The sequence below is a fragment of the Symsagittifera roscoffensis genome, chromosome 1, assembly GCF_963678635.1.
Source record: "Symsagittifera roscoffensis chromosome 1, txSymRosc1.1, whole genome shotgun sequence".
Taxonomy (NCBI): Eukaryota; Metazoa; Xenacoelomorpha; order Acoela; family Convolutidae; genus Symsagittifera; species Symsagittifera roscoffensis.
Genome location: NC_087062.1, coordinates 4,496,371 through 4,517,591, shown reverse-complemented (window position 1 = coordinate 4,517,591; position 21,221 = coordinate 4,496,371). Strand labels below are relative to the sequence as shown.

General features: G+C 32.7%; 1 protein-coding gene across 3 annotated transcripts; it reads right to left on the bottom strand.

Moving 5' to 3' along the window:
* Window positions 1-2,937: 2,937 nt before the first annotated feature.
* On the bottom strand, window positions 2,938-14,057 carry LOC134857043 (uncharacterized). Of its 3 annotated transcripts, none has more exons than XM_063873379.1 (2): window positions 13,897-14,057; window positions 2,938-6,004 (listed from the first exon to the last, which is right to left on the bottom strand). In XM_063873379.1, exon 2 carries the CDS (start codon window positions 5,887-5,889, stop codon window positions 3,247-3,249), a length of 2,643 nt encoding a protein of 880 aa, XP_063729449.1. In that variant the 5' UTR covers window positions 5,890-6,004; window positions 13,897-14,057; the 3' UTR covers window positions 2,938-3,246. The 3 variants fall into 3 exon arrangements, with proteins under 3 accessions (XP_063729449.1, XP_063729451.1, XP_063729452.1); XM_063873381.1 differs by lacking the exon at window positions 13,897-14,057 and adding an exon at window positions 12,458-12,604; XM_063873382.1 differs by lacking the exon at window positions 13,897-14,057 and adding an exon at window positions 12,458-12,604 and having other exon boundaries at window positions 2,938-5,897.
* Window positions 14,058-21,221: the final 7,164 nt, after the last annotated feature.

The following is a 21,221-nucleotide window of genomic DNA, read 5'->3' as shown; positions in this document are numbered from 1 at the left end:
GATTGATCCAATTTCTTTAATGTTATTTTCCACAAAACTATGCTGTTGTTTAATTTAAAAAAATAGCTTTCCTCTTCCATAATGATTTGTGTTTTGAAAGAATGACATCTTAGTTTTTTCCTTATGAGAATTTTACAGAGAAATCCACGTTAAGGTTAGTCAGTAGAAACGGATGTCATAAAGCAAAGATCTTGAATCGGTTCTTCTTATAAATCATCATGTCCTTGACTTTAACCATTTGCATTAATATTGAGCTTATAGTAAGACTCTAAGAGATGGTGAAGAAGCAACATTCGAAAAGCTGTTTAAAATGCTTTTTTATTTTGCAAAACTCACGTTTTTTTTTCATAAAGATTTCAAATATTTTTTAAAAAAAGTATAAGAACAGAAATTAATATTTCAGGTCAACTCAAAACTCCAGAGCTCCAATCTATGAGCTGTCATCTGTCATATATTTTTTTGTATTTTGTTCTCTAGCATCGGTTGACACTTTTTTTACAGAACTGAGAACAACTTCGACCTTTACTTATTGAAGCCACCTAAAGAATATGCTTTGTTGTGCAAGGGGCTTGAAATTTCCTCATCACCGTCTAATGTTTTATTCTTAGCATATAGAATTAATTATACAATTGAAATTACTGTTACTGAAAATTCATCCAAGGTGAAGTTGGATAAAAACTATTGTTTATGAGCTGGCAACAATTTTTCAAATGATGTATGTCTAACCCAACCATAGAAAAAAAGCAATTTTAGAAGAAAAACAAGACTGCTCGTATCAGGGCGAAGCCCTGAATGTTCCGACTGACTATTAAGGTTTATGGAGCAGTAATAACATTAAAAATTAAAAGTAATAAAACAAAAAGAATTTTTTTTTCTAAAATTAAAAATTTTTTAAATGAAAATCATCCCCCCACACGCCAAATAAAGTACAAAAGGATAGATTTTGCTACTTTTAACAAATCAATTATGGCAAATAAGCGTCGTTAAACCAATTGGGAACGATTTCTAAGACGGATTAACTCTCCGCTTACGCGTTAATATATCGCGCGTTAATTGTCCCAAAATGGCAATATTTAAACCCCCATAACTTTACGAAAAATGATCACGGGTGAAATATCTTTTGAAGTTTGAGCTCAGGACAACAATACATTTCGAATGATATTAAAAAAATTTTGTCAAAAATGGCTAGTTAAAAAGTCGAAAATTGTCTGAAATAAAAAAAACCCACCCCGAGCACAAATATTCCGTTACTTTCGTATCGAAAGTCGGAACAATAACATAAGAACAGTTCACCGCTTAACCAATATGAGATAAACCTTGACTATACGTGCTTTGAGTATAAACAATATTCGCAACTACACAATGCAAATGAACACTTTTTAAACAATTGTTACTTCACGTACTTAGTGGGTTTTCGATACAAGATTTGATTTTTTTTCTTGTACATATGCTGAACCTCAGATCTGAATTTCGTTAATTCAAATCTTTAAAAAGAATTTCAAAAAAGTCAGATATGAAATAACAATGAAACACAAAACTTAGAATCTGAAATTAGATTAGACAAACCTTTTCTTAAATTTTTTTAAAAAAATCTAATTAATTATATAAACCGTTTCTTTTAAACAATGTTGGATCATATTTTGTGGTTTTTCCAAGGCTTATCTCATGTTAGGGAAAACTTATTTCAGCATTCTCCGATAGTCGACTTCGCTATGTACCTTATATAGTATAGAATTACCTAAAAGTCAAGAAAGCAGAATAAAACATGGCAGACCAGAAATAACCACAAAAAAGAAACTTCAGATCTGAAATTTGATCCAAAATAAATTATTGTTTTTTATATTCAAGCGTTGTTCTTACCTTGCACATCATTTCAGATCCAAAATTTAGATCTGAAAAAGATTATTTCAAATCTGACTGAGAACACTTTCTAGGCCAGGGTTTTTTTTAGGTAGCTAATTATTCTGCTCACGTCAAGGGGGCTAGTGGCTAGCGCTCTTGTCTAGATAACCTCAACTTAAGTAGTCAAATTCCATCACGAGATATTTTTTTTACTATACGATTTGCGACTCGACGTATTGTTTTTTTTACAATACGATTTGCGACTCGGCTTTCATTTGAGGAATATGCTTCCACTTGCGCAATCCGCTTGTATAGTCCGTAATCCATTTATATATATACTTATATATATATATACACATGTGTGTGTGTATAAAAACATACACTTGTCGAATCTAGAAGAACCATTTATTCGCTCCTTTCGGAGTCCGCGACAAAACTATTGTGCCGACCTAACTAATGTTTGTGCTTTATGCACAGGAATACACAGAAGTTCTGTGGAATCCAGTTAAACTTTGGAACATTTATACCTGGATTCTATGTGAAGCGCCAGTATGGTGAAGTATTTCTGAAACATTCCATTGCTATTAATGTTTTTGAATTTCTACATAGTGTTAAAAACTCTTGTTCAAAAAAACATTTAGATTAGCATCAAACAAAGTTTAGAGTGATATTCAAAGGGAATAGATATCGTTTCAATTTTTTTCAAAAAAAATGTCGGATAGTTGTGCTCATAAAGTTTTTTCACCATCTGAAAGGCATCTTGAGCTCTATTTTAAAAAATGCTTTACCTGTAATTTTTGTTCGAAAAATTAAGGCGTTTTAAATATTGCCAGTTTGGCCAATCTGAGACAATTAACGTGCGATGTATTTTTTTTTTTTTGTGTATTAACGCATAAGCAGCAACTTACTACGGTTAATAAATCGTTGCAAATTGAATTCAGTCATTCTTTTTGTTCTCATTATTGCTTTCTTCAATGTTCAAAAAGTTACTCTATTCTTTGAATAGCGCGTGAGGGATGATTTGAAATAAAAAATATTATTTCAAGTTAAATTTTTTAATTTATTTTTTTTTGAAAATTTCATCGTTTTCTTTTAAATTGAGCACTCCTCCATAGATGTTTAATGGCGGTCGGAACATTCAGGTCATCGCCCTGATACAAGTAGTTTTTTGAATGTATACTTGAATGTATTAAATGCATTGAATGTAAAATATCATTATGATTATGTGTTTCTTAGTTATCACATTGATAATTTTATTTAAAACGAGCTACTTTCGATAATTTTAAAAGCTGTTTATTGAAAAGATATGTACAAAAGCATCAAGCGTATTTAGTAGTGATATTTAGATGGTGCAGTTATTTAATGTACTATACTTACTTCGTCACATTTTAGCCGCTCTTTTTTTCAATTTTGGGTTGCTGCAAGTTGTATGACTCTATTAGAGCCGATTTTTTCCCAATACTTGTTTAATTTGTCGAGTTTTTCCTTCATCTTGTGCACCTGAAAATCTTCGCGCAACATTGATTTCGGTTGTACGAGTTTTATCACACAATTACTCAGCACTTGCGAATCCTGGCAGAACTTAATCAGAATCTTTTGAGACAATTGAACCATTTGCCTCAAAACTTCATTCTGATTTCTTTCTTCCTCGGTTGCTCCTGGTGAACTTGCAGCGGAGTAATAAAAGAGACTTTTCTTTTTGGCGCATTTTGTGACGTCACTTTTAGTCAGCTTACGAAAATCGTTGTTGGATAGTGGAACATCCAAGAAGTTCAGAGCGTCAGCTATAATGTCTGCTTTCATTTTGTCTTCTTCCGTTTTGATCCAACCGGCACGTGCGGAGATTTTTTTTAACCACACGTAGCCCATAACTCCGCCAAGGAACCCGCATGGAATTCCAAAAGCGGAAACAGTGTAAGAAAACCATGGTGTATGATGAGGGTATGCGACTTGAAACGGTATCTGGGTACTGATACACTCCGCCCCCCAACTGAAGAATGCGGAACTTAGACTTGCTGCAAAGTTCTCGGTCAAATATTTAGCATATGCCGTTTTGTTAATTTTTCCTTTGTAAAAACTTGTAAGATCACATATCGAGTTGTAGCAAAATAAAGTTGATAATGCGATAGACTTCTCAGTGATAATTTCCTGCCTTTTCACTTTAGAAATGAAATTTGTAACTTTGATTGTCAAACTTTCAAGTTTCAAGCCGTTTTGGAATGCATTGTTTGGTTGATTCTCCGTTTTGTTGATCAGAACATGTTGATCAGTACATGTCTTTTCTTCATAGAGTCCCAGAACATTCCGATCATTTAAAGAATTGTCAAAGTCGCCAACAGCTCTTACAAGTTTCCTGTGAAACGTTGGACCCCAGTATATTTGATTTCCTGCGACGATAAAAGTTGAAAAGTATAATTTCAAAGATTTTATGAACTTACTTTCGTCATAAAAGAAGTTCTCCTGACCATCTATGTTTCCTAAATCATCCGAATTTATCGTTGTGCATTCGTGGTTTCCTCTATTGGGGTCGTTTTCCTTGTGTAAATGCTCCCAGCATGTCGTGTGGAAAACATGTTCCGACATCTGAGGGTCGTCTTTACAGCCCAGACAAAGTTTCACAGTCTTATTGTTCAAGAACAGAGGCTTTGAACAGTAAACATACCCACAAGTGAAGGAGCAAGCCTTGTCAAAAGTATAGCTCAAGCCATCATCTGCTACGAAGTTCATTACCGTAGTCTTATCCAATAAGATTTTATCATTTTTGTCACATGTGACGAACTCCTTTATATTTTTGATGCAATTGAAGTAACTTTTGAGCAAATGTCCCTGTTGTAGTTCAGAAATACTCACGTCTTCAGATTGCAGAGCTTCTTTTAGCAACAGCTCTATGATTTTTTCATTGTTGCCCACAGGAGTTATTTCCTTTTCTCGGATACGAAGGTAATTTCCAATTGGCACGTAATGCGATTCGTCGAAACTTCTTTGCAGAGTTGTTTTGCAACTTTTCAGAACGACCAATGCATTCTTAATTTTATCCGCTTCGGTTTCGAGTCCCAGAACCACCAGGCAGAGTTTCGTGGTTTCCGTAGGTCTGATTTTGAAGAAAAGACTGCCTATAACTCCGAGCGCTTTTAAGACTTTTTCCTTGCATGTTCTTGCAGGAGCATTTCGTAAGAACTCCTTGAAATGACCGAAAGAAAGGATGACAGGAACTACATCCCAGGCAGAAGCAAACTGAAAAATGTTCTCTGTGAAGCCTCTTTCACGGACAGAGTTGGCAAACACTCTGTCACCCACCATTGGTGCTCCAAATGTTATGTTGATAACATTCTCCTTCGAAATGTTGATATCGTTCTGTTCAGAATTATGAAGCTCAAACAGCAGGAACATGTGTACCAATGATGAGACTGCTCCCCCAAGAGAGTGCCCACAAGTGAGAATCTGGCGCGCGTTGTTGTCTTTGGCAATATTCAATATTACTCCGAGTGACTCTGCGACTTCTTGAGCTCGACTTAAAAATCCGCCATGAATTTGTCCTTGAAGTCTGTTATCAGTTGAAAATCCGATCTCGATGTCGGATTGCACATCTTCTTTCGAACTTGTACCTCTAAATGCCACTATTAGGGTATTTTTTAATCCCCGTGATGCCAGGAATAATGAAGCTACTTGCTTGCCGAGCCTTATATTTACTGCAATTATCTTTGTTATTTCGTGAAATTGTCTATTTTCTTGTCCTTGTAAATACTTTAATGGTTCATTTTGGTAGGCTGCATTCGATGAAAAAAGAGCATTTTGAAGCAAAAGCTTGTCATGCCATTTTTCTGTGTAGGGCCAAAGATAGGTCCTACCGGGTGATAGCAGGGAAACGGGAACGACAGAAACCGTGTTGTCAGAGGGTTCCGTCACCTCATACAAACTTTCAGGTGGAATCTCTTCTCTAAACGCTCTAGCAATTTTACGCTTGAGTGAAGTGTTGTTTTCTTCATATTGAACAGTCTTCGGATGCGATTCAAGGTCACCTCTGTAGATGGTTAATTCGTTATCCATTTCTTGGACTAAAAATGAGGATCAAGATCACTGAGGATGTTGAAGGACTCTTGGATATATTTTCTAGTCGATCTTTGAATTCTGTCTGTCACCATTTGAAAATCAGAGTATTTTTCTGAAACAATTATATGTTGTTGTTTTTCAAAACACACTCTATATGTAATGTGTTTTTTTTTCTAGAAAGCTAACTAATTGCTGAGTATTTCCTTAGGAACCCGTACAGTTTTGGATAGCGGGACCACAAAAAAGTCTCTATGCATTTTGTCTGCGCAATGTTTTACTAGGTTACATATCAGTATTCAGACAACCGCGTATTCAGACTGGTCAGTATTTAGACAACTACTGTTTCAACCAATCAGAATTGAGCCAAGGAAGAAATTAATAAATAATTATTGTTTATTTTGGATTATTTATGTCTTTTCTCGATTCTGATTGGTTCATACAGTATTTGTCTAAATACTGACGAGTATGAATACGCGGCTGTCTAAATACTGGCTACACTCCGTTTTACTACCGTTCGGATCAAGTAAAATTACCTACCTGTACTAAAAGGAACAAATTGCACGGGATTCTATATAAGCAATATAGCAATATGTGCAAAAATTGATTTGAATCAGTTTATAATCAATTTTTCTGAAATTAGGAAATACATTAAGTATCAATATCAATCGATTCCAATTTCAATCAATTCTCAAAATCAATTTACGTTTTTATCCAGTTTTGTATATCTGCTTTTGATAAAAAATTTATACAGATTTTATTTAGATTTCTCGACTATCAAACAGTAAAAAAAATGGAATCAAAAATATAACGTATGCCTTTCAATTGACTTTTCGTGTTGATGTTAGGCCTGAAAATAAATTACGAGAAAAAATAATAAGAATTTTTCTGCACCGAAAAAGAACAGTAAATTTCAATTATAATCTCGATTGCTTATCCAAAAAAATCAATTTTGAAGGCTTTTTGTATGACGTTACTTTTCATCACCGCGGGGGAACCCATAGAATTGCAAATTTTAGAAAGCGTTAACTTAAAATCAAAAGTTTCCCCTTACAAAATGGACTTCGAATAACTCTAGCTCTCTGTAGCTCTTCTGAAATGCTTTCTTGAGTACAAAAACTGTAAGCTCAAGTTTTGAAACCAAAGCAACAGTTAAATTGAGTCAAATTTGTTAGGTTTTTGAATATTGTGAAAATTCATCCAAAATGATTCGAAATCGTCTTTTAGGCAAAAAATTTTTTTTTTTTTACTATAGTTCGAACCCGTTTAGATTCATTCTACATAAATTTACTTAAGCAACTGGGCTACCTGAAATCAATTCTAAACTGATTATTTTTTATCTGTATAAAATCGAGTTAAATTGACGTCAATCTGAAGTTTTTCAGTGCCGATAGAACATTACGCCGTGAGCGATCAGTACATTGACATTTGAGATTTAACTAATAATAACAGCATAGTTTTTGGTAACGAAAGCATGTTGGGACAACATCAACGTCAAGTATGTAACACTTAAAGATTACAAAGTAAAAACAGTCGACTAACTTGCCTCAAAAATTGGGAACATTTTTGTAGTGCGGGAGAATTTGCCACGCTTTGATAATTGGCGTAACGCTTCCAGCATCACAATAAAGGCACAAATGAACTTTACAATCAGAATTTTATAAAATGGGGATAAAAAATTATTGAAATTTGAGCAAGGAAACCGATACATTCAATGAGGTAAGAAAAAATTTGTTCAAAGTTATAACTTCGATTGCCAAAAACCCAAGGAACAAAAATTAAGCAACTTTTTTGAACGTCGAAACTTATCAAATTACGATAAAACAGTAACAAAACTCATGTTTTCTTTTAAAAAAACAATAAATTTGGACAACATCAGATAATCTTTTTTTTTCTAAGAAAACAACAGTAAGTTTGCAGAACATCAGATAAGCATTTTTTTTGATTTTTTTGAGGGATGTTTTTTTCGACAAATTTCTTCAAAATAATTTTCCAGAGGCATTCCTGCTATTACCAAACTAAACCAACCATGCATATTGAAAAAACTGCTTTTTGTCGAAAATTGCTTTTTCTTGGAACTTTTCGTCATTTTACATTCTTATACAAAAAAAAAATTGTTTAAGTAGTGAAAAAATATCATAAAGGTCTCCTAACCTCTATATAGTAATGCTGATTACTGAAAAAATTTTTACTTAATTTGGTTAGCTAAAAGCTAATAAAAATAGAAATTGCGCGCTCAGAGATTTTTTTCTCTGAATGCCAATTTTTTCCACAAGATAATTTGTTCTAATACAAGAAAGCAAACAAAAATCTGCTATTTGATATCTTTTACTGGGTACAATTTACTAGAGCTGAGAGTCAAAATCTTTAATCAAAATTTTTCCAAAAAAAACTGCCATTCCAAAAAAAATTACAAAAACTTCAAATAACATGATGGCAAGCAACTAAAGCTTGGTTCAAAGTGAAAACTTCTATTAAAAATGTTGACGATTAACACTGGCTCCGGAAAAAAGTTTGAAAATTTTTCTATATATATTTTTTGGTTTTTATGTAAGTGTAGTTTTTACAGCATAGTTATAATTTTATTTTTCATACTATGGAGAAAACTCATCGTACAGCTCCGTACCATTCAAAATCGTAGAAAAAATTATATGAAAGCAGCAGAGTACGTTGTTTTTCAATGTAAAAAAACACATGACAGGCAGTTTTTCCTAATAAACAATTGTTGAGAACAATCCGGGCTGACACGAGCTTTAGTGTTCTTTTCTCCGTTTCTTACAAAAAACGAATAAATTGGAAAACAAACGAATCTTTTATATTTTGCTTATGATTACCCTGATACAATTAGAAATTGATATTAACGTAAATAGTTGCTATGTCTCCAGTTATGCAATCTTTTCCTATAAAGTTTTGTTTAAACAGCTGGCTGAAGTTAAAAACTTGGAACGGTATAGAAAAAAAATAGTATTAAAAATTAGTTTTTTGACACTCCGTGTACAATCAGTAAGTTTTATATAAGGATTAATTCATAATAAAAATCAACTTAGTACAGTAAAAAAAATCCTATAAAATTGAAACTTCTATGAGAACGTCACTAAGTTAGGACATCATTTGTTAGTGTAAGCTTTTTATAATGTGTTTACAAACGAAAACATAAAATATTTACCCGAATTGACTGGTTGAAAATTAGCGTTTAAAAATTATACAATTTTAAAAAGAATTCTTTTTTTAAGGAGAAGACAAGTTCAAACTCGAACACCTGCATAATTGCAAAAGTTAGAGACCAAAAAAAAACATTCTTTTTTGGATCAGAAACAACGTCCAAAGCCAGAAATTGTAAGTATAAAGAAGCAATCGGAGAAGTTACTAAAATAATAGCAGTGTAGATACAAGTTGCTTTTTTGTTTGCTCCGATTGAAAAGTCTTTGAGTATTTCAGTATTTTACTACTTTGAGAAGTACAAAAAGCGTTGCATAACTATCAAGGTTTGTGCATTGAGTCTTATTTCAGTTTCTGTTTGTTTTTATACTAAAAAACAATTGGTGATGTTTCTGCTATGATAAGTTTTTATTTAACTTTCATTGTTTTATGCAAGTCGACCAATTCCAGTCAGATCATTCAATGGCTCGATCTGACAGATTCACAGAAAATTATAAACAAAAAAAAATCCATACTATGGGGAACACGCTTGTTTGGGCCATTCAATGCATAGTTCAACCAATCTGTTTGAAATAAGCATGGTACGCATTTTCTATACTGTGAAAAAATCTGAAAGGCATTTGTTCTTATCTTAAAATTGAACTTAGAAATTTTGTGGATGTCGACCAGGGCTCAAACCAGAAATACTGGAAAAAACCTTTTCTAGCACAAAATTCTCTGCCCTTCTCTGTCGATAAAAAATTATGATGCAGTACAAATCATTTTTTTCTTAGGGAACAGCCAAAATATAAATCTTCAGTTATTATAATAGTGGTTTTAGGGATTTACTTTTGCCTGCTAAAAAATATTTGTTACAAAACAGCATGCCAAATTCCCAGCTAATTAAATACAAATAACTTTCAAAATACTCCTTGAAATAATACATGTTTGCCTTATAACATTATGAAGAAAAAAAATTTTGAAAATTCGTATAAAAATTAAATTTAACAAAAAAATTTTCGCTTTCTTATCTTTAAGACAAACCTTATGCGTTTTCATTTTTGAAAATAAAAATTATCACATTCAAATTTGATGTTTCATGCCGAGGATAAAATTTTCAGTTTAAAAAAAAAAAAAATTTGCTATTTGATATCTACTAGACAAAATTTGTGAGAGCTGAGTGTCAAAATCTTTCATCATTACGGTTTCCATAAAGTGTTCCATGTTAAACCAAAAAAAATCTAGAGAAAAGAGCGCTCGCTGTAGTAAATCTTTTTTTTTGTCTAAAGAAAGGCTGCAGCAGAAATCGATCACACTGCATCTGAAAAAAAAAATAAGAAGAGGTGAAAAATTGTAGTTCTGAAAACGTGGCTCTAAGAAACTTTTGTAATGTACATTACACAAACTGTTTTGAAAAATCTGATTTTGATTTTTTGTTTCTACGATCCGACATTATCGCTCTCTTCAGCTTGAAATCGAATAGTATTTTTAAAATCTCGTTTCGGTTTTGCAGTTATAGGTACTTTTAGGGCAAATTTTTTAAGTTATTTAAGGCAAAAAAATGGCAGAATGAATTTGTAAATGAATTTGTCTGTGGAGATCTTGTGTTTGCAATTTTTTGAAAGTACCCTTCATTGAAATCAGATAAGAGATAAATTACTTAACTATATACTCCAAGTGGCTTTGTTATTTAGTATTTGAGCAGGGGCGGATTTAGGGGATGGCAGGAGGGCGGACGAACCCCCCCCCATCAGGGATTCGACCCCCTGCCGAGCCAAAGGGTCCGCCCTTTGGTACTTTTTAAGAAATCCATTTTTGGCTGACCGACTCTAAAACTTTTCCAAAGGCATCTTCGGCGCCAATATATACTGTTTTGAGGGGGGAGCGCGCGCCAAAAAAACGCTATTTTTTGGTCAAAATTTTTCAAAAAGTGCCTAAAAATGCCTTTTTTGGACTTTTTTCAACATTTTGCATGCGGCGCAGAAAATTTGTCCAAAACAGGACTAAACCGTGCTTGGGGAGAGCTCGACAATCAATTCGGTCGACCTAAAAAAATGTTTTTTTGAAAATCTGCGTAAATACCATTTGCAACAGTTCTGAAGATGATGTTTGCAGATAGGATAATTTGTAGTTGAATACTGTATCAATAAATCGAAAATTGACAGCTTCAAAACTTATCGAAAAAACGATTCGAGCTGTAATTCGATTCGATTAATAGCTGTGATGATCTTTTTCCCAATTTTTTCCTGCAATCAAAAGAGAAATAGATCCGATCACAATCATTGTAAAGTTGTAAATCGATAGATCTCGGGTGGCTAGAGTTAAAACCGTGGCTATGCCTTTCGAGAATTACCCTGAATTTTTTATACATGTCTAAAAGTCCAGGGCTGTTTTTAAAGGTTTTAGTGAAAACCAGGCCTTTTGTCTTGCAAAGTTTGAGTTTTGAAATCCATAAACATCAGCAGAAACACAATAATCAAAAAGTTTCTCAAAAAAAATCACGGATCAGAAGGAAATATTTTTCTTAGATAATGAGCAATTTCCTAAATTGAATTGAAATTTTTTAAGGAAGGTAGTAATTTGAAACAGCTGGAAAACTATTTTCATCAAAAATGAAAACGTGAACTGTTTTTTTGAACAAATAAAAATGATCTTGCCAATTGAAAACAAGTAAGGTGTAGTTACAGTGATGTTTGATTGTTTTGTTTGAAAAGTTGATTTTGGACTATTTTACAGACAAGTTAACGCAATTTTGAGGCTTTATCATTTCTTTTGATGTGCATATGAGTCATTATATTGCCATTTCCGAGTGAAAACCCAAACGAATTTTGAGTGATGTTTTGAAAGATAGATTTACTAAACAATTTGCTTCAATGTAGAAAAAAAATCACAAAAAAGAGCGAAAAACTAAATTCTTAGCAGGTGCCTTAGCTTGGCTTACCAAAAATTTCATTTCATCAGAAGCCTCAGCTTCGTCACACGCTTCAAGTTTTTCATCGATTAGCTTTTAACAGATTTCCAGACTGTCGATACCAAATTTGATTTTTTCCAAAGCGCTACAATCAAATTTTAATTTTTCCGCGATTGTAGAGGTCAAATAAAGCTATCCGCAACAGACGCGATCAAAGAATAGTTGGTCGCAACGACCGGAGCAATTTCCGCAACCGTTGTCCTTTTATTTTAACATGCTTCAAATAGTATTTAAAATTTATCATGAAACTTAAATTTTGCGCCTTTTCGGACAACCCATTATCCGCGCTTAAAAGCATTTTAAAAAATCATTTTTCGTTTTGTTCGAGTTTTTTTTTGTTTTGATATTTAAAATTTAGATGTATGTTGCAGATCTTGACCCAGGAAAAGCACGAACAGTGTATGGTATATATTTAAATTAGATGCAAATAGTAGGAAACTATTTTGAAAGGTAACTCACAGTGTTGTTAGAAGTTTGGTTTCGGTCGGTTTCAACTGAACGTGTTTGTTGAAAATTAACTGGATGGCCAACGCTCTAACAGTCAAAATGGCTAAAAGTTTATGTATTAAAATCTCTTTTAGCTTTCATGTTGTAACTCGCTAGTTGAATCAAACATTTTCGTATGAACTGATTAGACACTTTTTTCAAGTCTAGTGGTATATAAAACTCAAAATACAAAATAGTTTTATAGAATGTTTTGTTTGAATAAACAGCCAAAATCATCAAATAAGGGCAATTATTGCTGTGCGCGAAGCAACAGATTCTTTTGCAATTTGTTATAGACAACAGTTTACAAACAAAAGCCGATTGCTGCCGAAAGAAACTTCTGCCAAACAAACTTCTTTGAGAGTAATTTGATATCGAATCTACAAATAGTCCAATGTTTTTTGGAGAAGAAATCTTAGATTTTCTAGCAGGGTTCCAAAGTTTTGTCATATGTAAAATTGAAAATGCGCGAACAGTCCTTACAAATAAAAAATATATGGGATCCTCAATTAAGTAAATTTTAACTCCAAATCTGCCCAAATTGGACAAAAAACTTTACAAATTAGTAGCAGATGTCAATCCGATGATTTTGGAGGTTGATTTTTTCAAAATTAATTCAATTGTATTTGGATTCCAAGATATACTTGGAACAAAATTGTTAGTTTCTGTTTTCTGTAGCGTCGAATTCAAAAAAATATATCAAAGTTAATTCAATGTAGATTACAAAAAAAAAGAAATTTCCTAGTTTTCACATTTTTATATATAAAAAACCTTACGCGGAATAAAACCCCCGAAAATCTAGTTTTACCTTTTTCACGTACAAGATAAAAAACATCTGACAAAAAACGATTAACAAAAAACTCAATAGGATAAATTTTAACCTCAGAAACGACAACTATATTTTTAAGCTATTGCGCAACAAAGTTGTGTTTTATAATAAGGATTACTTAACCAAATTTTGTTGTTTCGCAGACTAGGGAAGATCGCAAAAAAAATTTTCGAGACCTATGTGATCGCCCTTCGATATCTCCTCAATAGTAAAACTCTGATCTGTGTCTGTGACCAGCGGAAGCCAGTGATACTGTTTGCGACCGACGCGACTTATGAATAGATGACCGCGACCGGCGCAATTCTTCCGACCTTTGCAATTTTGTTGCTACATATTTGAAACACTATGTATACATATAATATAATTGCGTTTTAATCTGCGCAAATTTAGAGTATCGAGTCTAACTTGTAGACTATTTGCAACCAAAACTCGATTAGCTTATATTTTTTCGGTACTAAAATTACTTTTAGTGGTACTACTGAAACTTGCCTAAAAATAAAACACGGATATCGAGCCGGTAAAACAAGATTAGTTTAAGTTTGATATCTGTATTAGATGAAAAAGCTAAGAAAAGTTAACTCACCGTTTAATTACAATTTGGGGCTCAATATCAACTAAACGTGCTTTTTTAAAGTTGACTCGATGGCCAGCCTCTAACAGTGATAGACAAACGCTTATGTATTAAAACCTCAATTATTTTTCACGTTTTAACTCGTTAGTTCTCATGAATTGTTTACAAAAACGTTTCTTTGAGTCCAGTAGTACTAAAACTCGAAAGACTATTGCTATTTTGATTTGCTTGCTAAATGCAACAGACAAGAGCACAGTGCTGATTTAGATTATCCGGAAAAAAAACAAAAAAAATGAAAAATTTAGAATTTCAATTTTGATGTTTGCATTTATTTTGCAAAATCCGGAACCAAAAGAAAACACCAAGTTGAAACCCCTTTGTGTTTAATTAAAGACAAACTATGCTAGGACTGTCAATTCAATTGATGAGCACGTTATATCACAGTGGCAGTCACTTCAGTCTAACAAAATTTTAGGAAGTTATAATCTCCAAAAATCTGTATAAGTAAACTTATTTTTGTTTAATAGTCAAATTATATATTTTCCCTAGAGGAGAAAATTTTTTTTTCAAGAGGAAAGATTATACCCTTCTGTGGGAAATTCACCGTGATATATCTTGCTCGTCAATGGAAAAGACAGTTTTAGTTTAATTTGGGAATTATCAAAAGCAGTCAGAATGGCTGCATTTTATGATTTAATAAAAGCAGCCAATCTTTTGAAAATAAATTTGGTTAGGAAATTTGCAAAACCTTTAAATCACAAAACTTCTGGTAGCATTCTAAGCAATTTTTGTTCTCAATCCATATTGAGAAGTACGTTTTGCTTTCTTCAAATTTGATTGTTTTGTCCAGTTAGTTTAAATCAGCACTGTAGCCTGTTGCTGTGCGACAGAATAATATTTTTGGACTGAGATCTTTTCGTCAGAGGCGAACTGAAAATAGAAAAAAAACAATTTTAGAAGATGTCAATTTAAAAATATTGTTTTTGAAAAAATATGGAGAAAAAAAATTAAAGCTAAATGTTAATGCTTGCCAAATGTTAATGCTTGTCAATATTCGTTGTCAAAAATATTATTTTATTGCTTATATAAGATGAAACGTTGCATAATTTTGTTATAGTTTATCGAAAGCGTCGTTTTCGGCAAAATATTCTCAGAAAACTTTTTTTGCTAACAATGCAGGGAACAATAATGTCTTTTAAACTGTTCTCTGGAGACGATTAGGCCAATCAAGTCGTTCTTTCGAGCAAGTATGACGAATTTGAAACGTTAGTTCCATGTTATGCTCCGGCATTTGATTTTTTATCAGAGGTAAATGTTGTGTTGTACCTTTCTGATGATTGGGATGCTGGTCAAATTTCAGAATACATAGTGGTTTGGGAATGCTGATGATTGGAACTGCTGACAGATTGGATTGGATTTTTAGGACTTCATGCAAAAGACAAACTGTGGATTCCGAAACAAGCCGAAAACAGATTTGTCGGGGAATCGGCGACTTTGTTAAATTTCTTTGATCTTCTTTGCTGTTTTAGATTCCACGAACATGCGGTTAAAAAAACGTGTCGCTGGAAATCCCTCCAAAAACAGGCGACTTTCATGGAATCCGGAAGAACTTGTAGAATCCGAAAACAAATAAGAATATATATGATATAACTGTTTCGCTGTCGCACACTCCGCAATTTTCAGCGGAATTTACGAGTGGCAACTGAAATCTACATTATTGAGCGTAATCCGCAAACTGTTGCGGAATTTAATAGAAAAATCAAACTGTCCTTGACAAACTTGAGATTGAAATCGATTTAACTCGATGTTAAACCAGACAAAATACTACCCAATGTTAATACCTAATAAACGGATTTAATTCAATTAATTTTTTTTGCACGGTAGTGAAATCCATCAAATTCTCTACAAAACATATTCAACTTAACTTTTTTTTGTGTCGAAACTTGATCAGTCTGATGCAATCAAGAAAAATATCCATCACACTTACAGAAGCTTCTTCATTACAGATTATGTGTCACTTCAGGAGGGTTTTTTTACCATCAAATTTTGCGTTTAAGAATTTTTTTCAAATTGTGCAAATCCAAGGGTTCAAATTCACATGGATTGAAAATGTAAATGATCTTAAAAAAAATTCAAATTTGTTTTGTACTGAAGAAATTTCTCCAAAGAGCTAAGGAAAGCTACATTTTTATTAGAAGAGTTTGTTAGCACAAACTTTTGAGTTCAAGAGAAACCCTCTAAATTTTCCAAAGCTATGTGTTCTTGTTCAGATGAAAAGTATACTTTTACAAAATTACATCTTTTTCTTTCTCAACGTTCTGGCGTGCAATTGTGTGAATGAATTTTGTAAATTAACATTTTCAAAACTCAGTTGAGAACCGTTCATAATTATACTCAGTTTTTTTCAGCACTGCAAATGCTACTCTGAATGCACAATAAAAAATTTTATTGCTTTTGGTTAGCCAATATATGCATTTGTTTTTTCAGTAATCAGACAGAAAAAACAGAAGCAAGGAAACATTATTGACAATTTTCATGCAACAAAAAAACTTTGAGTGCAGTTATTTATAGTGCGAAAAAAAGTTTGTGTGAGTTTCGATTTGTTAGCTTAAGCTTCATTCAAACTTCCTTTCTCATTAGCATTTTTATAAGCTCAATTTTGTTACGCAAATAATAGAAATCTGAAAAATTAAATTAGAAAAACTGTTTACTTGTACTTACAGTTGTTTTTCAAACCAAGCATCATAACGAAAAGTCAATTGAAAAATATACGTTTAGTTTTCCACTTTTCTAACTTCTTGACACTCTACAGAATCTGGATCTATACCGTATGAAAAGAAACTATCAAAAAGTTTTTAAGTTAAAACGTTTTTGAGGGTCATCAACGAGACTTTCCAAGAGCTCATTTTCATTAAATGACAACAGTTAAATCTAAATAACTGCCAAAACTATTTACTCAATCACTGAAAATAGCTCAACTTCAACCACAGCAAGCAGTATGAAGTCACCAGACTGACTACAGTCTCTAACATTTTTTTCCAGTTTTTCAATCTCAAAAACAGAATCAATTGAGACGAAGTAAAGTATTCGTGGATTATAAAGGCAAAAATTTATTCAGCTTTCGCTGTAAACTTTTAAGCTAAGTGCGATATTTAATCGAAGTTAAGCAACTTAATTATTTTTATCCGTTCTTTAATCCGAGTTTCAAATTCAGAGATTTTAACACGGCGATTAAGCTCAGAGTGGTTTGAAGTGATAATCTTCTATGCTGATAAAACAACACATTTAGGTCAGAGACTAACAGAATTTTTAGATCAAGTATTTGAGATGGTTAGAGGTTATCAGAACATTTAAAACATCGCCACTGGCTGTCATTCCAATAGCCTCAGAACTCATCCCAACTATAGCCGTTGGTTATAGTCACAAAGTCACAATTTCACCAAACCACAACCGTTTTTCGCATTTCTTAAGCACTAAGCTTGATTATTCGTCTTTAAAATGATGTGTTTCTCAAATTTTGGTCCCAAAAACAGCTTGATGGGAAAAGTATCTCAATTAAAAATGGAGTACATCCACATTTTTAGTTAACCATTGATTTAAGATATGTTTTTGGTTTCCACTGACAACAGTTAAATTTTTCTACTTTAACTAAATATCATGCATTAGCTAAAATTCTGCTATAGCTCCTAAATGTTCACGCAAGAGTTTTTTTCTTTCGGCATAACTAAGAAAATGCGGAATCTACAACATTTGCGGATTCCGCTTTAATGTTGTGGAATCCGCTCTCAAACTAGCTGTTTTGCTCGTTGCGGAATCAGCGACAAAAAATGGGCCGAAAGGAATTACCATACTTGTATTTGAGCGTGGAATCCACAAAAATTTGTAAATGAAATCCACTATATCTTGGAGCTTGTTTAAACACTTGAGTCCTAATTCCAAAGACTCAGAGACACCAAATTGTGCGCCTATCCAGTGCACAGTTTGGCCGCATAATATTATAATGATTGGATTGAGCTCACTGCATGTAATTATTATTTGATAAGGAGTGAGAATTGGCAATGATCGGGCTTTGCTGAAGAATAATTGAAAGTATAGGACTGCTGATGATCGGGTTGTCTCTGCACAATTAAAAACAGAAAGCCGATAGTCGGGCTGGTGGCAAGTACCTGAGAATAGATCATGAATTTTTTTTTACTGTTGATTAAGTTTTACTTCAATCAATTATTCATTGAAAATTGCAATTAACTTTTCAGAGTTCAGCATTTGAAAAACTGAGAGATGTTTTTGCTTTCTTTTTGCCGATATAGTTTCAGAAGATTGGGAATGATTTTTTCGATTGATGTTTTCAATTATTTTGTTTTTGTCATCTATTTTGGTCGTAATATGTTAGTTTTTTATCCTGTGGGTGAAAATTGTTTGTAGATTTTTGAACTTTTCAACTGCTTTCTCAGTTCTTTTTGCTCTAAATGTATTTTTTCTAGTCTGAACTGATTGTTTTATTTTGCAAAATAGGGGAGCTAGCGATTTCAAGTCGAGTTGCAGTTATTGCTTCTTGATTAAAGATAATAAAAGAATGATTTTGAATGTTGAATTTTTACCGTAGTGTGTCAAGAGTTAAAACAACTATAATTTTTCAGTGGACTTTTTAAGTGGACGAATGGTTACAACTCTGTTCTGCAATTTTTATTAATTTTTTTTTCGAAACTTATTTTAAAGGAAATTTGATTGTGCATGAAAGTTTGCTAATATTCTGTCGGTTGTGATTGAAATCTTGGAGAGCTTCCTAGATCCGATTTCTTGTTTTGCTCTGTGGGATTTATCTTTTCCATCAGATATCTATTTTTCCATGTTTTTTTCTGTTGTAGTCTTTTATTTTTTGCTGTGGTACTCCGTTCAAATGTGGTTCGCGAGATATTCTAAGGAAGAATTTACTTGGTATTTTACCCTGTCGTTTTTATGTTATGTCTAAACTTGTGATTGAGCAATTAGTGGTTAACTCATGTGATGCATTTCTTTTCCTTTTTGTCTAATATGATTTTTTATACAAATAACTTTTGATGATTTTTTTCAAATATTTTGAGTGATCTTTTTTCGAAATTTACGTACGAGTAGTAAATTTTGATGTTTGTATAAATTACGAGATTCCTGGGATAAATCTAAAAATTCTTTCTAGAGTGTGTTAATTTTGAATTAATTTTTTGTTACCTTCTGGTATGCTTCATTGAGTGGTATTTTCTTTTTGAAATAACTTGTATATCCCGCACCGAAGTTTCATGGGTATTAATCGATTATAATGGACTTTTTTTGACTAAAATGTTGTCTATATAATCGAATATTCTGGTATATTTAGACCTCGTAATTGATTTTTAACCCTCTATGTTCGATTTTTTTGAAAAGTATTAATCCATTATCATCCATTATAATCGATTATAATCCATTTTGGTTTTCAATATAATGGATTATCTTTTGTACATAAAATCCATGAAAATTGATTGATTTTTGTAAAAAACGGCTCTAATTTTTGCAACTTTGTGCAAAACTCGAACGAACACGTTCATCCAGAGGCGGCCAATATGTAGTAATTTTCCAAAAAGTTCCCAAAAACAGCATTTTTGACCAGTTCCTCCCCCGCCCAACGTACCCCAAACGTCCCCCCCCCAAACGTACCACCACAAGCCTCCCCCACCACCCACCTAACTGTAAGTACGGGTTGTCGTGGAGGGGGGATGGAGAGCTGGTGTTGGATCTATAGGTAAATTTTTTTTATTTTTCATGAGCTCGATTGAAAATAGAAAAAAATAAATTAAGCAGGAGAACAAAATAATCAACTTAGGTTCAACAAAATTATGAAAAAATGATTTAATAAAATACGTTATTATTGATTATAATCGATTAAAATGAATTTTTTTTTAAATAAAATTTTTTGAAAATAATCGAATATGTAGTGATTTTAATGGTTGAACAATATTATCATTGTAATCCATTTTCAATCGATTATAATAGATTATTTTTGTTTTTTTTACAGAGACTGACAATGAAAATCCGATATAATCAATTAATATCCATGAAACTTCAGTGTGGGATCCCCCAGAATTGTGTTTCAGTATACCAGAGTGATGAAAATGATCGCCAACAATTGTATCGTCTGTTAGATTATTTTGTTGGGTTATAAGATCCTCTCAATTTTATTGTTCACTTGGGCGACACAAAAATGATCGTTTCGGTTTTTGCTAAAAATTATTTTAGAAAATATGATAAACTTTGTGGCTCAAATTTTTGAAACATTTGCTTAGGAGAATAATTTTACATAAACTGTCAATTCACGCTTTTTTGTTTTTGTTCTGACTTTCGATACAAAAGTAACGGAAAACTTGTGCTCGGGGTGGGTTTTTTTCTTCAGACAATTTTCGACTTTTTAACTAGCTATTTTGATTGTATTTTTTTATATCATTCGAACGGTATTGTTGTCCTGAGCTCAATTTTGAAAAAATATTTCACCTGTGATCATTTTTCTTAAAGTTATGGGGGTTTGAAGATTGCCATTGTGGCCAATTTGGGACAATTAACGCGCGATATATTTCGCTCGCGCTATTGACGCGTAAGCGAAGATTTAATCCCTCTTAGAAATCGCTCCAAATTGGTTCAAGGAAGCTTATATGCCATAACTGATTCGTGAATAGGAGCAAAATTTATCACTTTGCACCTAATATGACATGTGGTGGATGTTTTTTACAAAAAAATCTCAAATTTAAAAAATATTGATTTTTTCACATTTAAATTTTCATGTATCTTCTGCTCGATAGATTTTAAAAGGCAGTCGTAACGTTCAGGGCTTCGCCCTGATACGAGCAGTTTTGTTTGATCTTTATTTAGACATCAGTTTCTGCAAAAATCAGTTCATGCCTTCCACTAATCAATTAATCTTTGGGGATCAGCGTGTACGAGCACAGAAAGTTTTCTTTAGTAAAGAAATTTTCAAAATTTGTTCTTGGTTTATTTATTTTGTTCCCTTATCGTTGACTAATAAAAAAATTATTATGAACTTCGAGAATCAGGAGTCAAATATTATGGATGTTGCATAGTATCAATTGCATTGGGCTACTGGATTTAAATCACGTAATGGGTAGTTGCGTCTAAAAGTACCATTAAACAAATATTTCTGTCTGATGACGGCTATTCAATTCTATTTGTCTTTATTCGTTGATTAAAATAAAAGTTTATCTTTTTCATCTTGTTGTTTTTACAATTTCTTTTTAATGTGAGAGCCTTTAATTAACATTGCGAGGTCAAACTGTGCGGTGGATAGGCGCACAATTTTCTTTTTGTATGTTCCTGAT